This window comes from Filicampus tigris, chromosome 18 (assembly GCF_054856515.1).
Source record: "Filicampus tigris isolate MCC_2025a chromosome 18, RoL_Ftig_1.0, whole genome shotgun sequence".
NCBI classification, from domain to species: domain Eukaryota; kingdom Metazoa; phylum Chordata; class Actinopteri; order Syngnathiformes; family Syngnathidae; genus Filicampus; species Filicampus tigris.
Window position 1 is genome coordinate 11,673,569 of NC_141234.1, and position 17,222 is coordinate 11,690,790.

Here is a 17,222-nt window from a genome sequence, read left to right on the forward strand (position 1 = left end):
TATATATACATATCTATATAAATATTTACAGAAATATGTGCTATGAGCCTCCACTAGCCTAAACACGGCATTCTGATTCGCAGCAGTAAAATTCACCTGTTTTTGTCCATGTCGGGGGCGGCCATTTTGTCACTTGCTGTCAACTGAAAATGACATCACAGTTGCTCAAGGCTGGAGCAAAGTTCCTAAGAAAAAAACTGCCTCTTTTCCCCTTCCTTACAGCATTCAGAGTGAGAACTTTTTTCCAATCATCGCAACACCTCGCAGTGAATATTTGAGTCCCATATTCCCCTTGCAGGTGGATGCCAACATGGTGCTTCTTCCACTTTGCTAAAGTCTGACTCATCTCCCAGCTGCATTCTTTAGATGCATGTGTCTTGGCTGGTACGCAGCACACTTCTTCCTTGTGTGCTAATAGGCTCTCAGTGTCTTTACGATTCAGGGTACAATTAAGAGGTGAGAGTTTGATCTTCCACTTTTTCAGGTCTATTTCTGAGCTACCGAGTGATTATGGGCGGGTGAGGAATGATCTCTATTTTTACTCTTTAGTCTGTGAACACAATTATAAAATAGAGTTTATGTTGTCATAAAGAAATGCAACAATACACATGAGTAAAGCTACTGTGGTTATCTTGGTGTAGGTTTTTCGGGGGAAGTGTGTTCCATAAAGCCAAATTCATATATGAGCTATAATATAAAGTTTTCCAATCAAAATAGATCTTTCGTTTGCAGGAAAAGCCAGCAAGGTGAGAAAAAAAATGGGAGATTTAGTTGCAGGAATTATTTAGCAGGGAATCATGAGACGTAAAGGGACAGAGTATTCTGAATATGAATATGTTGAATATCGGATTAAAATTCCTCTTTTTATTTTAACAAGCGCCATCGATGGCAGGAGCGCCGTTGTTGATACAATACTGCCCTCTGCTGGTAAAATATAGTTAAAACAATTCCAAATGTGTTTCATTTTGTTTGCAACATCTTTCAATATGTTTTTGAATTCGTATAACTAAAAAATATTAAGAATTATACAAGTTCTGGACCTTATTAGAAAATAAATCCAGTTAAAGCCAGAGTTATTCTTTGGGGGATTACTGTAATTCTCAGTGTAACACAGCATGTACAAAATCGTGTTAATGAAGAAGTTTCAAATCTTGGTCTGGCATTTGCATATTCTTAAATTGTCCATAGCTGTGAAAGTGAGTGTGAATTGAATGCAGCGACCTTTGAAGGGACAGGTGCTTAAAGATAAACAGTGGGCATGGGAGAGTATAGTTTGAAACACCTTACCGAAACATACTTTACTGTATTACACTTTTCACTGTGGACTTTGTATATATTTGAAATGACGTGTGTGACAAGTGTGTTCCTGCTCTGCCTGCTTCTAACACGGCACAGGAGATGATGTTTATGGAGCCCCAGTCTGGTGGGTGTTCTAGGACAATTATACAGGGGGGAAAAAACACAAAAGTTGAAACCTCTGTCTTTTTCAAATCAATAAATGAACATAATAGATAAATAACCATCAAACATGAATACCAGCAGTTGTTTATTTTTACAGTTTTGTTATTGTTGTATTGTTACTTTTCTCCTGTGTGTTGTTTTTCCTGTACGTAGTTTACAATTTGTTAAACAAACAATTGTTGAAACGGAAACAAATACTAATAATAGAAGGCTATTAGTTTAGTTACTGTAACAACACAAAAAACCCGCGTTGCCTTTCTATAGCGAGCAAAAATCCAACCTTAAAATGACGAAAAGCGGTGTGATTGGCTAAAAGTCTGCATGTTAAAATCCTATTGGTAACATCAGCTGTCAATCATTTTAAAGGCGTGGCCTTTTACGTCATTGCCAAACGCACTACCGCCAGCCAGTCGCTCTGTTCACTCAAGTGTCACGCTCGCCGGTTTCCTCTACGCGACACAACCGGCAAAAAAAAAAAAAAATCACCGGTGGCCCAAAAGTCTAGCGGGCAGTGCGATGGACGAATCCTCGGAACAAACGCGGCCCTTCTTGAGAACAGTATGTACCTGTACCACACCGAAAAACCGCTTCCTTACTGTCACGTTTTTGTGTGCTTCTTTGTCCTTCTTTTGCGTTGTGTTTGCCAGGCAGCTGGTTACGCACAAGGGATGCTTTAGGCGACCAAATTCAACGGGTCTACCCCCGGCAGCTGCTATTGTTAGCCGGCTTTCTGATTCTGACACGTGGCATGGCGATAAGAAGTGTTTTGACTTGGTTAGCGAAAGGGGACTTTTCAGATTAACGCGTTCCCTGACAATGTGGTTTCTTGGCGTTTTGTTTATTGAGGTGGGGGTACAGTAGTACCTTGCTAGCTAATGGGCTAGCCGGGCACGAGATCGTCCTGGTTTGTTTAAAGTATTTAAGTAGTCCAATTCCGGCAGAATTGTTTGTTCAGATACTGCACATTGACAAAGATGCTATCCCATCTTCAATTTCTCTGTCTTCTAGTTAACTGGACAGTCGCATTTGACAAACTTCTCCTTGTCTTAAAAATGCCATTTGACACAGACAGTATGCCAGTGATGGATCAGATTTCTTCCAGGAAATATTTAATTAGAGAAAAGAAAACTGAGCTCAAACGCTGCCAGAAAGAAAGTAAACTCCACTTGAGACTGGCAACAAAATCCTGGTAACCTGCCCCAGGAGTAAAGCATTAGTGACAGATGGGATCATGGCTGTCAAACTCCAGAGCTGGCGAACAAATCCAAAAAAGAAACAGGTTGCAGTGCTAAGTTTAAAATGCCTTAATGACTGATCTAAATGCTGGTGTAGGGTTGCCTACTGCTATGTTTGTGTGTGTCTGCCTAGGTACTTATTTGTGCATGTATAAGCATGTGTTTACTGGTGAGGAAACATGAGCTCTTCTCTGCTCAATGAAAAGAGATCACTTGATCACTGCCTACGTCTTTCCGCAGCCACGGAAGTCAGTGGGTTTACTGTTACAGAGGCAATACTTAAGCTGCTGGGATGCCGCACAAATTCTCTGTGTTCATTAAGCCGAGAAAATTCACATCTTGAATGAAGCATTGTCTTGCACATGCTTAGGGTACATGTTCAAATTACCTTTCAGAGAACCTTATCAAGAAACCGATGATGAACAAGTGCAAATCCAAAATGTATTGACTTCTGTTGTCTATCGTCGTATTACTAACATCGCTGTAGATAAATTTCAGTATGATTCACTTTTTTTGGTGTTACCAACTTTCCATTTAACTTGCAACATGAACCCAACTGTAACATTGATGAGGGATTGCTAACATGAGTATTTGTATTATGTTTGATCCATGAATACGTTTTGAAGGACGTACACTTCTGTGCCTTTCTTTGACTCATCGAGTCTCTCTGTATCTCTGTTGCAACTTGCTTATGACATTCTGAAACTCATTTCCCTCTCCTGCTCGAAAGCAGGCAAGCTGATGTTGTTCAACTGTTTGGTGTAGAGGTGCAGTGATTAATCGACAACTAATCGATTAACAAATCGATAGTTATTTCTGATAATCTTTTTTTTAGTATTTCAACTTCTCACTTCTGTAGTCTTCCATGAAAGTGGGCTGATTGTGTTTGTGTTGAGTCAAAATAAAAAACAATGTATTTTGCTTTGTAAAACAATGATGAACATTTTTGCCCATTTTCTCACGTGACGGACCAGTAACTGAATCATAATTGATATATTTTTGTGCTTTTTCTCCACTGTCCGTTTAAAATATGTCATGTTTTTTAATAAAGAGATGTAAGTTAACCGTTTTTTCTATTCAATTTATCGATTAATCAACAACATAATAGACAAATTAATCGATTGTTAAAATGTTCTGTAGTTGCAGCCCTAGTAAGGTGTCATCTTGGTCTCATGATGTCGAAATAGTGTATAATACAGCATGATGATGCCGACTGTTTAAATCAAGTTCGAATTGAACCCGGAAGTGTATTGTACGATTTATTGAGCAAGCATCTGTTGTGAATTTTGCTGTTCATGACAAAAAAACTGCAGTTTGTCTAAAATCTTTTTTTTTAATTTTTTTTTTTTATTATTTATTGGTACTAAGCTTTACACAGTCCGGATTTTCGGACCGATCACCAAACGAGTTAAAAAAAAAAATGTCGCTTGTCCCATTTCTCACCATATGAATGTACATGCTTCATTTATGCCATGCCACGCCACAGCAGAGAGGGGCTCCTCTTACTCTGACTGAAATAAAAACAAATAATAATGATAATACACAGTTTATGTGCTGTTATTGCAATATGTTGTCAATCCCGAATATGGGCAGCCTCCCTTATTGCCTCATCATCAAGAACAAACAGCCTATCAGAAAATGCTGCCGGCAGCAGGTTTTGCACTTTGACCAACATGTCAGTTAATGTAAACATTAAAATACAGCTTATCCATTTGGAACTGGTGTATGCAATGGATAGCCGACAGACTGCTTTTGAGAATCAATATAACTGGTATTTCATTATTACTTGGTGTGTCTACCTTTTGCCACCCCTCAAAAAGAAGACAATTTTATGACCTGAGAGAAAGCTATTCTTTGAATTTAAGGTGAAAGGTTTCAATGCCAATGTCAGTGTCGTTTCTTTTTGGCGCGGAATCTTAATGACTACATTCCGAGCTTCAATCCAAAGCTGCCGCCTGAAGAATGCCAAGCTGTGTGCCTGTTTCCATTTATCTGCGTGGGGGATTGGTTTTCATTTGTGACCTGAATACTTCAGCGGGTAAACATTTGTATGTCCTCCGAACGTGTGCGTATGTCCTCCATGTGTTGCTGCGCGTGTGCGTTTTTTTAGCTCTTGGCCGGGGTAAATAAAATATTAATGGTGCCATGGTGGGATTGGCTGCCCAGCAAAGAGCGGGCTGACGACCGGGTAGAGCAGAGCACTGTGTTCAGGAGCAGCTTGTTTCCCCTCTCTCTCTCGCTCTCTCTCTTCCTCGCTGTATAAAGACATGAACAGAGGAATCGGGAAGAGACAAGTGTGATTGTGTCTCTACCGAGTGCGTTCCCTACGAGGTACCTGTCAAAAAAGGGGGCTCGAGCTAACGTCCCTGTTGTTTTCGCTGGGATGTCAATGGAGAAACAGAGCGAAGAAAAGCATGCGCTAACGGTAGGTCCGTTTGTGTTTGCATGTGCCATGGTTGGTACTTGAACAATGTCCCATCTGCAGTAAGGCTGCATGCATGGTTTATGAGGTTTTTTTTTTTCCTTCGCCTTCCAAACAGGAGCGCTATTAAGCAGGGCATGTGCTTGAAGCACTGTGGTAGAAGAAGACATCCGAGATTTTTGAAAGTCAAATCCAAGGTGAAAGCGGGGTTGATTAGAGGCTGTTGTCTCATTCATTCATTCATTTGACATGCCTCCTGAAATGGGGACATTTGCTTTCTAATCTTTACTGCCCTCAAGGAGTGAAGACGAGAAGAAACCAGCCGAAACTGTTATGGCTGCTTGAGCGGGGACAAGGAGAAAAGGGAGAATAAGAGGGGGCTGTTAGGGAGAGGTGTCTTAAAATGGGTCTGCCAAGGTAGTCGAACATGCAGGTGGTGCATGCTGTTTGAACAGATGATGTTTACTGACTAGGGTGAATGAGTAGAATGTAAATAAGAGAATGCAAATCATGTTCAACCTATATTTAATTGAATACACTACAAAGACAAGATATTTATTGTTCAAACTGATCAAAGTTATTGTTTTTAGCAAATCATTATGATCTTAGTATTTTATGGCTGCAACACGTTCCAAAAAAGCTGGGACAGGGTCATGTTTACCACTGTGTTACATCACCTTTTCTTTTAATAACATGCAGTAAATGTTTAGGAACTGAGGGCATAAGCAGTCCAGGGTCTCCGCTGTTGTTTTACGCTTCATAATGTGCCATCCATTTTCAATGGGAGACAGGTCTGGACTGCAGGCAGGCCAGTCTAGTACCTCCAGTCTTTTACAACGAAGCCCAGCTGCTGTAACACGTGCAGAATGTGGTGTGGCATTGCCTTGGCTGAGATAAGCAGAGGCGTCCATGAAATAAAACATTGCTTGGATGGCAGCATATGTTTCTCCAAAACGTGTATGTACCTTTAAGCATTAATGGTGCCTTCACAGATGCTGACATTTGAACTTTGTGTCCATAACAGTCCAAATGGTTCTTGACACGACATCCACAATTTCCAAAAACAATTTGAAACGTGGACTCGTCAGACCACAGAAGACTTTTCCACTTTGCATCAATCCAGCTTAGATGAGCTCGGTCCCAAAAAAGCCAGCAGTAAACTGTATTGACTGACATTGGTTTTCTGAAGATGTGGTGATATCCGTGACACATTGATGTCGGTCTTTGACGCAGTGCCGCCTGAAGGATCGAAGAACACGGGCATTCAATGTTTGCTTTCGGCCTTGCCGCTTACATTCCGTGCTTTCTGCAGATTGTACGTTGCGTAACATTGTCCTTAAACTGTTCGAGGATTTTTACACACAGTTGTTCACAAAGAATCCACCAGTTTCCGGTTAGCCTGTTCACCTGTATCTTGTCTTTGAAGTGTATTCAATTAAATACAGGTTGAATATGATTTGCAAATCATTGTATTCTATTTTTAATGACATTTTACACAACTTGAATGGAAGTGAGGTTGATCGTTACATATTGCTAGACTGCAGGTTTATTCCCAACAAAATGTTCTTACATTGTACTTGGCACATAGTGTTCCCAACATACTTGAAGACAGAATTAACGGAAAGCGCGACATGAACAGGTGTTGTATAAAAACACATTTGTGCAAATGGAATTTTAAGGTGCTTATGAAGATTATTTTTTTCTTAACCAGCTTTATTCTTTTGCATGTAAACATTGGGTCATGTGATTGGGGCTAATACTCGCACTGATCGTTAGGGTTAGGTCACTCTTCTCTTCCCAATATTGTTCCAGAAATTCAGAGGAATGCAAACACAAGACACACACTTTCTAGTGCACACAGGAACTGAGTTACAGATGGCCTGACTCTAACAATAGAGTGATTATGGTAATACATGTGGGAATCGTCATTTAAGTCAGGCTGATGATCAGGAATGCGACATGGAAAGCGAGTCGTGGCATATTGCACATGCTTTCCAATATGATAAAATGTCAGAGTGGTAGCGGTAGTCCCTCACACCTTGAGGCCAAAGACGTGATGTAATGATATCATCAATGTGCCATGTAACTTTTCAGTATGTGCCTTCATCGCTTTTAGTTCTGCGTTCCTTCACTTGGCACAAATACGCCTCTGTGAATGGAAAGGATAGGACTGTGATGCGCCACAGTTTCTCAATAAGACCAGATAATGGCACGTTTAATTCCTTTGTTGAATGCAGTTGGTTAAAATAAGTATGTGGTGTATAACCAAAATCAAAAGGTGGTATTTAGTGTGAGATGTTTGCTTGACAAATGCGGTGTCCACATGAATGACCATGCTAAACTCTTCCGTTTGTGTGTCCTGAGTTCAGTCCATTCTTATCTACCACCAGCCCATGCCAGCATTAGCTCACTGTCACCCTGTGGTATTTATAAACCATGTGTGACTCTGTCTCAAACCGGCTTCTCCTCCGTTGTCCCGATACAGGACGTCATGCTTTGTTTACCAAATATATGACTTAGAATTGTTATTAGTCTACAGGTTAAAACATTGAGTATTATTTGTTTTTTCTTAGTGTTAAATCTATTGTTTTATATATATACATTTTTTTTGGGGGGGGGGGGATTTGATTTGCTGGAGGTTGTGACATTTTGGGCCGTAGCAGGTTACGATGTGGTCACACCGTTTTCTGTGGTTGTAGCGTAGTGCGACGTCCGTGTGGCATCTGCTATCTGGTGGCGCGGCCACACGCTCCAGTAACTAAATACAGTTTATCTGCAGCTGTCTGAATGTCCTAACACTTAAGGGCAGGGAGTCAAGAGAACAGTAATAACATGTTTTGTAATTGGACCAGGTACTGTATATTGTTTTGTTTGTGTGTGTGTATTAGTTATTTGATGAAATTCAAGTTCATCTGCATTGAAAGATGTTTGCATCTTTGCACATTAGTATTTGACGTGCTTTAGCCTCCAGAATTCCATCCATATAGAAAAATTGCCAGACTCGCTGTATCTTTAAATCCATCCATCCATTTGCTAAGCAGGGAAGCCCAGACCTCTCTCTCCTTAGCCACTTTTTGCAGTAGCCTCTCCATCATGTGTAGGGTTGTCCCTACTCCTGGTGGAGCACACCGGGGAACACCTCACCTTGAACACCCTCCAGAAGAAACTCATTTTACCCGCTTGTATACTTGATCTTTGTTCTTGGGGTCACGAGCAACAGCTCCTGACTCTAAGGTAGTGCTTCTTAATTACTCTTTGTTAGGTATATACATGTATACACTTTTTGGGGACCATACCCGAAGAGAGAGAGCTATTTTCAAAAGGAAAAACAGACGGTCCTACAGTGGGGTAAATCTCTTTGTGAAAGCGCACGGGATAGCGTCATTAGAAGGTCCTAAGGGCTTCAGGTGACCCACAATCTCCTGTAAAGAGGATAGAGTCAAAGGCTCAAACTGGTTAAAAGCAGGGCAGGTGACAGGGATTGAAGGATCGTACGAAGAAGGTGGGATTAGAGTCACTGTAGAAGACACTTTATTTACAAATAAAGGCAAGGAACCCTTCCGTTCCAAAATTAATATGACTACTGTATTGTGTCCGACTGCCATGCAGTGTTTGGCGGTACTCATAAATTTCCAAGTTAATGTCTTCATTAAATTTCGGGATTATGTATTTTCTAGGGATAGACGATATTCTGCGTCTGATGCACGATAATGAATCAATTTAAAACTGTGTTGAAATCAAAACAAAGATATGTGAAAGTTAAAATTTGTCATTTTGAAATTTTGGAGAACTTCATTTACTGTCGACTACGACCCTAGGTGCTCCCTGAACTTTTTGTTAGAATTTGATAAATGTGTATATTGTCAAAAAAATATAGTAATAATAATACAAAAAAAACTACATTATGCAAATCTGAAAAATCTTTCAATAAACATATGCTTAAAGACGTTTCAACAAAGTTAAGACTTTTTTTAATTTTTTTTTATTTTGATGCCAATATTGTCTTTTTTTACGAAAAATTAATATCGGCTCCAAATATCGGTTATCGGCCACCTTGACTACTAATAATCGGTATCGGCCCTGAAAAAACCATAACGGTCTATCGCTAGTATTTTCACACTAAGTAAATTTGTGACTAAATTGTGACAAGGTGACTGACGGAGGGAACGAAGCAGCACCAGTGAATGAAAAGCTTATTCTTGCTTCATAGCAACTTGAAATAACATGAAGAACTTTGCCATGTATGTGGGTATATGCGTTGTTGTAACTCAATGTGTTTTGTCTAATCGTTAATGGTCAATCAAGATGAATGAAAATCTTTTTTTTCCTAGGGTCTAGATGAGGAGGCAATAGTTGACCATGGAAAGAGCAGCTTCACCATTCAAACAAACTATGAAAAGGACGACTTAGAAAGTAAGTCATAAACTTGGCCGCATGACTGATTTTAATTTGTCTTCATAGTTTCCTGGTCATTATGTGTATAAATCAGCAGCCATTATGAATATTCCCAAATTGATGGTTTCTGCCCAACTAGTGCATTTTATCTTTGTTTGTTCCTTTGTTCCCTCTGAAATTAAATATCACATTTTTGTAAATTCACCCTTGTTTGGGTGGTATTTGAAATTTGGATTGACTGTCAAACGCCTAATCCCTGTTTCTGTCATGTTAATGAGAATTGTCTTTTCTTCACGCAGTTTATTTGAATGGTATTTTACAATTGTTTTTCTAGGCCACAGAGCAGTGTACGTAGGCGTTCATGTTCCTTTCGGAAGGGAAACCAAACGAAGGCATCGTCACAGAGGACACAGGCACCACAGAAAGAGAAGGGATAAAGATTCTGACGACGGGAAGGAGGATGACAGAGAATCTCCCCCCTATGGTTAGCCTAACAGTCAATATGCACTCCATTTCTGCTACCAAAGTCTCAATTTTTACCATTTTTAGTATTACACGAACATAAAAATAAATACATTGTATTCATGTTGTCAAACAAAGCAAAGATATTACTCACCAAAGGAGTCTCTGAACACACTGGATCCTTACTTAATTCATACGTCAATAGCCAAATAAACTCAGTAGTAGTATTTGTAGTTTTCATCTTGTGAGAAAACAGACTAACTGATATGGAGTAACTTTGAACTTGGTGTGATTTCTAGTAGATTGCATTAGCGAAAAGAGTTTGGGCTCTCGGATCTCTTCACTGGGAATTAACTTCAAATTATTAACTCGTTATGCACAAATCACTGAGAGGCTTAAGTCCAAAATACCTTTTTGAACTACGGTACTAATTCCACATGAATTGAGCAGACCATTCAGGTTGGATGGTTTAAGATGTATAAGTTGTTCTCAGGGTCAGACTTGTTTGGACCACTGTGCTTTTTGTCACGTCTAAAATGAATGTACCTTTTTTTCGAGGGGGGCGGTAGGTTAAAGCTTTTTTTTCTTACACATTATATCATTGCTGCATTTTTACTGATGCTGTAGGAAAATTGCTTCGATGTTTTCAGTCTAGCATAACAGGAATATTTCCAGAAATATCCTAATTTGTTCATTTTACAGTTTGTTGGTAAAAACAGAATAGATTGAGTGACAAATGTTAACATTTGTTATTAAACTGCTAAATATGTGGATTCCCTTTGCCACTATTTCAACAGACACCCCATCCCAGCGGGTCCAGTTCATTCTGGGCACAGAAGACGACGACTTGGAGCATGTTCCCCATGACCTCTTTACCGAGTTGGATGAGCTGTCCTTCCGAGATGGCAGTGCCACCGAATGGAGGGAAACTGCCAGGTCAGACGAAAGATCTGAAGAAAACCTTGTTGTAATGTTAGGTCACAGTAGTACACGAAATGATGGTGTCCTCATTCCCACATTGCATTTTAAAATATGACACACATTCTGTTCAGAAAAAATGGGGCACACACACACACACACACAGCAGTACATATATATATATATTTTTTTCTTTAAATGGAAAGACTGTGTCGCCAAGAAGGTTTTACCTGATTATAGAGTAATCATGTATTCTTATATGTACCAAATATTTGACAAAGTAAGCTTGTCTAGCTAAATCAACATTAGAGGGAGATTGCAAATTTCTTCACATTCAAATAACAAAGTACACTGTCTTATATACACTGAAGGATCATATCTTTCTTTCCCCATTCATTCAGACATCACAAATATCCATATCAAATGTATTGCACAAATTACCTACCATAGATACGTTTCTTCTCCCAGCAATGCAAATAGAAAAATATTACAGCATTGTACCTGTCATTAAAACGCGTTCATGTCTGCATTCTTTTTGGGCCTTGGCTACAGGTGGCTTAAGTTCGAAGAGGATGTGGAAGACGGCGGGGAAAGATGGAGCAAGCCGTATGTGGCTACGTTGTCACTGCACAGTTTATTTGAACTGCGTAGCTGCATCCTCAACGGCACGGTCATGCTGGATATGAGGGCCAACAGTATTGAGGAAATTGCTGGTAGATCAACTTTTTCACTGCATTTGTATTTTAGTTTTAAATCTTGAATTGTAATGAAAACAATCATCAGCTCCTCCTACATGGAAGCATTCCTGTTGAAAGTAAACTAGTCTGATAACCATCTGACGGTGTATGTTAAAGTCAATACGGGGCTTTGTCGGTCCCAACATCGGTTTAGAGGTTGCGGACAGTATGCAATTAACTTTTTTGGGCAGCGCTATAAGAATATACGGCACAAGAATGAGGGACTTTACTACTGCATTAGACTAAGCTACAAACTCGGGTTATGTCACCCACTCACCGCTATGGGGACGAAACTGTCATTAACAAAGGATTTTCATACAGTTTGAATATAGAATAGGTTGTGGTAAATTGTGATGTGTATCTAAATAAATGTAGATTATATAAAAGATCTTGCAATTCACAATGAGAATCAGCATTAATGTGACGTCAGATCTATTTCTGTACATGAACTTGCACGTCAATGTACCGTTGGTGCAATTTTGCATGTCAGAGAGTGGAATTTTCCAACTTTCCAGTAGTGTGAAAGAGTGGTTCCCAACTTCAAAGTCGTGGACAATTTTCTAGAAGTTAAGAACAATATAGGATCATTTGTTTGTTTAAAAATAGCTTCTGAAAATGCATGTACAGATGTTACATCTTTAAACACAGTTTCAAATCATTTTGAAGCATATCGCTAGCTTAGACTTCGGCTAATTAAAGGTTGAACTGTACAGTTCTGGAAAAAAATCGGAATATGATGTAATTTTTTTTTTTTTGCTAGTTGTCCCGACAAACAGCATGAATTTTTGCTTTCTCCGTCCACTTGAATAAAGAAAAGAGAGAAATATAAGGTGGTGCAACAAGATATCAGTAATTACCGTTAGCGTATCCATGTTGCTACCAAGTGCTACAGGAAGGAATTACACACTCCATTCTGATTTTACAAAAGTAATGCTACGTCAATCGAGTAAGGGCATATCAACGACTTACTTCAAATAAACGCCTAGTAATCACGGTTCAAAAACACCTCCGGCTACTATCTGAGGAAATGCTGTGGATTTCATTCAATTTTTTTTGTCATGTGCTATTTCTTGGTTCAGACATGGTGATAGACAGCATGGTGGCGTCGGGCCAGCTCAAGGGGGACCTGCGGGCGAAGGTGCGTGAGGCTATGCTGAAGAAGCACCACCATCAGAACGAGAGAAAGCTCAGTAACCGCATCCCTTTGGTGCGCTCCATTGCTGACATAGGCAAGAAACATTCTGACCCTCTCTTGCTTGAGAGAAACGGTGAGATTCTCCAGCGCACTCACTTTTCTTTTTCCTGCCTATGATCCGTTATTAAGAAAGTCTTTCTAAAAATGCACTGTTTATATCTTTCACCGCGTGCATAGAAGGTGGATGGTAAAAGTGAGTACCATCTAGGGATCAAACAACAGTAAAGCAATAACTCCTCAATAGTGAAAGAGAAATCTGGGTGCTAATTTATTGTGTCTTATATGGCTGGCTTGGTTTGACAGACTGATCCTTGAATCCTTTTTGACCAAGTGCATGGCTGCAGCGGTGTACATTTTAGTCAACGTTTTCCGATCGCGATCCAATTGATTGTCTGTCTTTGACTGCTGGTGATGGTAATGAGCTGGAGTGGCAACGATGAATTCTGTGAGCCCAATAAGTGTTATTCTCTGTAGGTGTTCTGGATTGGTTTGCGATGAGAGTTTGCCTCCAGATAATTGCACTGATGCTGTATTCCCTGGCATGCAATTTGAAGCTTTGCCTAACCAGTCACGTGGTTGTTTGAGCTTGAGTCCGGTTTTTGGGCCTTGTGGACACCCCCTCCCTTGCTCACGGAATCTTTGTCAGTGTGTCCTGCACTGAACCATTTTATTTGCTCACTTGATGCATGCGTGAATCTTTCTAATAACATTTCTGCCCCTCACCCTTTCCTGGCTGGCTCCTTCAGATATCATCGCTTTGATATACTTGGACTTCACATGTTTTTCCTATCTGCTCCATCCCTTATTCCTCTTTCTCCTTTTCCCTGCCTTCTTTCTCCTTTTTGCCATTGTGTCCTCTATTAGGAGAGGGCCTTTCCTCTTCACGTCTCTCCCTCCACAAGCCAGGAGCAGCCTCTTCTGCCTCCAACCTGCCGCAGAGACAAGAGTCCCGAGTTTCCGTCCTACTCAACCACCTCCTACCATCCTCTTCCTCCAACACGGGGCGGCCCCCGGTCCCCTCTCCCCTCGCCACCCCTCAAAGTACCCCCGCGTCCTTTCGCCGTCCCTCCCCAAGCCCCCCGCGCAGCCACGGAGCCGGCTTTGGCCCTTATAGCATCCCAGAAGTGGTGGTTTCTCCGCCCAAGGATGACGAGCCACCAAACTCGCCAGAGGAAGAGACGCCATTGCCCCAGTTCAGCCGGCAATCGTCCTGTGCGTCCCAGGGATCCGAGCAGCTGCCCTTAGAAGGCAAATATCTGTGTAGCCTGCCAGTGTGAGTCACAGCTTGATCAGAAAACACTAGCACTAGCATGAAAGCTTTGCTTGCTGTTAACTTTGCGGCCATCTCATCCATTACCCATGACAAAGCTCACTTTCTGAGGCATCCTTGCTGCTTTCCTACATTCATTTACAATACTGTGCAACACTCTGGGCTAAAATCCATCGATTTCTCCTTATTAGGGTCGTGGATGACTTTTGAGTAAAACAGACTTGCACCCTGGACTGGTCTCGAGGCAATAGCAGGAGGCCACCACTAGATTTGTTGTTCTCATAGACCTTTGCTAACAAATGTGTTTCTCCATCTTGAGTCAGCAGGTTACGTCCTTTATTTTTAAGCAGGGCAGACAGACCTTCAAAATCCTGCTAACCATGTACTACTATTTACTCCGAAAGAAACAGTAAAGCAAGTGGTGAAATTTGCACAGTGGTGTAAATGTCATGGTTATGCGTTCCCATAATCTCTCGATCACTATCTTACAGTATTCCTCTCTTCTCTTTCTATATGTCCCAAATCTCTGGCTGGTTTCTGCCACCTAAACCTCTCCGACCCCTTGCACATTTTCAAAGCATTCCTTCATGTCTTGCTTGATCAGGTTTGTTAATATCCTTTTGGTTGAGGTGTCATGGCTGCCCCCGGAAAATGCTTTGTGGACTGATTGCTCTTCATCCTACTATGCCTCATATGTGATGTGATATTTTGTGTTAGTAGTTTAAGCCCAGAGACATTTTAATAAGGGCTATGGTATGGTAGTAATTGTACTAGTAGAGCAGCTGGTAACTTTTAATCCGCACTAGACATGTTTTGAAGTATTGTTGCAACTGCCTACGATTGGGTCATAGCTTGTGGGTGTTAGCAGGTGGCTGTGTGACGTAAGCTAAGCAAAGGTATTTGCAGTAATACAAACAACTTGCTGCTGTTTGCTTGGTCTATTGCAACTCTCCATTTGGAAAAACATGTCATTCTGGTTGTACGGAAGCACTGTGGCCTGTTTTGACCCTCGGGTTGAAATGGAATTTTAATTCCGTTTGCTATCAGTCAACTGAAAATCCAGTCTATTATAGAGGTGTACTCGCTGTGTGACTGGTGACAGCTAGTTTTTATTTGATTTGGTGTATAAAGTGACACCAAACATCTCAGACTTTCCTTTATAATCCAGTTCGGTCACCAGTCTGAATTCCCACACAGCATTGCGTCATCTTCTACTCATAATACCCCTTTTCTAGATCAGCTCCTTATCATTCCTTTGCAGCATTCTTTAACCCAATCAACATATGGTTAATGTGATGTTTGTGAGCAACATAGTTTGGCATACACTTCAGAGGAGACTGGCTTTGGTGGTACTATACGAGCAATCATGACTGCGCCAGGAGAGACTTCAAATTCCCTCCTTGTTAGTTTATTATTAGATGTCTGCATGTGTAGGTCTGTGCTTGTCTCATTCTGGGACTGGCTTCCTATCAAAGTATGGAACATTGGTACAAGCTCTCACTTGTTGAACCTGAGAGGTTGTGTGAAAGGGTCATCTTATTATAGCTGCTAAGCTGCTGTAATTGTATCCTCTTCAGGAAGGATGTATACTTTTTTTTGACACCGGCCAAGTGACTTGACTTCAGTGTGGGGGATTATCAAGGTGTATTCATTAGTCTAATTAGTGTGACTTGGTGAAAGTTTAAGGCTTTAAATAGCTGGCAGTATTGCTGTATATTTAGAGTACTGGACAATAAAATACATTTCATGTGTCATTTAGAGTAATTAAAATGGCTTGTCGGAAGGTAGGGGGCACAGGTTTCAAGTAATTATAGGCGACATCTATACGCCGATCTCCCATTTAAAAAAAATAAAAATAAATAATAATAATAATTAATAATAATAATAATAATGAAATAAAAAATTATACAGCCACCTGTGGATTGTTGAGGCTTAAGCATTGGGACTTTGCATTGGATTGTTTTTGTACTACAGTACTTTTATTAACTCATTTACTGCCCGACGCGCTTTTACCCCAATGTTTGAAAAAATGTAAATAAATTCCTGGGATTAAATGGCTGGACTGTGAAAAGACAACTAAATTCGTCAATGGCAGTGAATGAGTCAACCCAAAAATTTTCTTTACAATATGTTCTATGCGCCTCTACTAGTCTAAACACGGCATTCTGATGAATATTACGTGGGTGGAATATGAGTTAAGCAGTAAAATCCACCTGTTTTTATCCAACTCAGGGGGTGGCCATTTTGTCACTTGCTATAAACTGAGAATGACATCACAGTTGCCCAAAGCTCGGGTAACAGGCAATCACGGCCCAGCTTCAGAAAACAGGTGAGCCGTGATTGGTCATTACCTGAGCCCTGAGCAACTGTGATGCCATTTTCAGTCGACAGCAAGTGACAAAATGGCCGCCCCCTGGGATGTATAAAAACGGGTTGATTTTGCTGCTTAACTCATTTACGACGAATGTTATATTAATCAGAATGCCGTGTTTAGACTAGTGGAGGCGCTTAGAACATATTATAAAGAAAATTTACCGTGTATCCCGTTAAAACTCATTACAGTGACATGGTAGTATACAAACATACAGTACAGTGAAATCCATTTTTTAAAGACAGTCCCAGTTCTTGCGGTGCAGTCGAACCAATTTCAGTTATGTATTTTAATGTTTGGCATAAATCTGCAGAGTCATCACTCCTGAAAAGATTGGTGTGGGTGAGCATTCCACAGTTCAGCCTTCCTGAATGAAGACCTTTTAGCGGATGCAACCTAGGCTAATCCCTCTCTTATTCCAAGAGGCTTTGTCGGGTATGTGAGCAATCAGGCTCCTGTTCACCAGTCACATCTACCCAGCATCTACAAACATACAGACAAAAATTGTTGATACCCTTCTTTTAAGAAAGAAAACCACTCAGTGGTCACTGAAACACCTTGAGAAAGGTAGCAATAAATGAAAAAATACGGGAAATGAGCCGATGAAAATCAGGCGTCGCGTTTTGTGTGATCCAACAGAATTGAGGGAATCACTGATCAAACAATTTGCGAAACACTCAATGATACTTGCGCACCTGTTGACAGATATTTTGGCATACTCCAAAGGGCTCCAGCTTTCTCCGGTTTGAAAGGTGC

General features: G+C 40.6%; 1 protein-coding gene across 4 annotated transcripts in view; it reads left to right on the forward strand.

Moving 5' to 3' along the window:
• Nucleotides 1-1,868: 1,868 nt before the first annotated feature.
• The window catches only part of LOC147132532 (sodium bicarbonate cotransporter 3-like), a 38,476-nt gene continuing 23,122 nt past the window's right edge, over nucleotides 1,869-17,222 (forward strand). For 3 of the 4 annotated variants that reach the window (XM_086015143.1, XM_086015144.1, XM_086015145.1), the window contains exons 1-6: nucleotides 1,869-2,019; nucleotides 9,450-9,531; nucleotides 9,848-9,997; nucleotides 10,773-10,911; nucleotides 11,446-11,606; nucleotides 12,710-12,898. In XM_086015143.1, the coding sequence (XP_085871269.1) occupies nucleotides 1,978-2,019; nucleotides 9,450-9,531; nucleotides 9,848-9,997; nucleotides 10,773-10,911; nucleotides 11,446-11,606; nucleotides 12,710-12,898 (763 nt within the window). In that variant the 5' untranslated portion in view covers nucleotides 1,869-1,977. Of the gene's footprint in view, nucleotides 2,020-4,956; nucleotides 5,122-9,449; nucleotides 9,532-9,847; nucleotides 9,998-10,772; nucleotides 10,912-11,445; nucleotides 11,607-12,709; nucleotides 12,899-13,689; nucleotides 14,074-17,222 lie in introns of those variants that run through there. The other variant, XM_086015142.1, reaches the window with a different exon arrangement.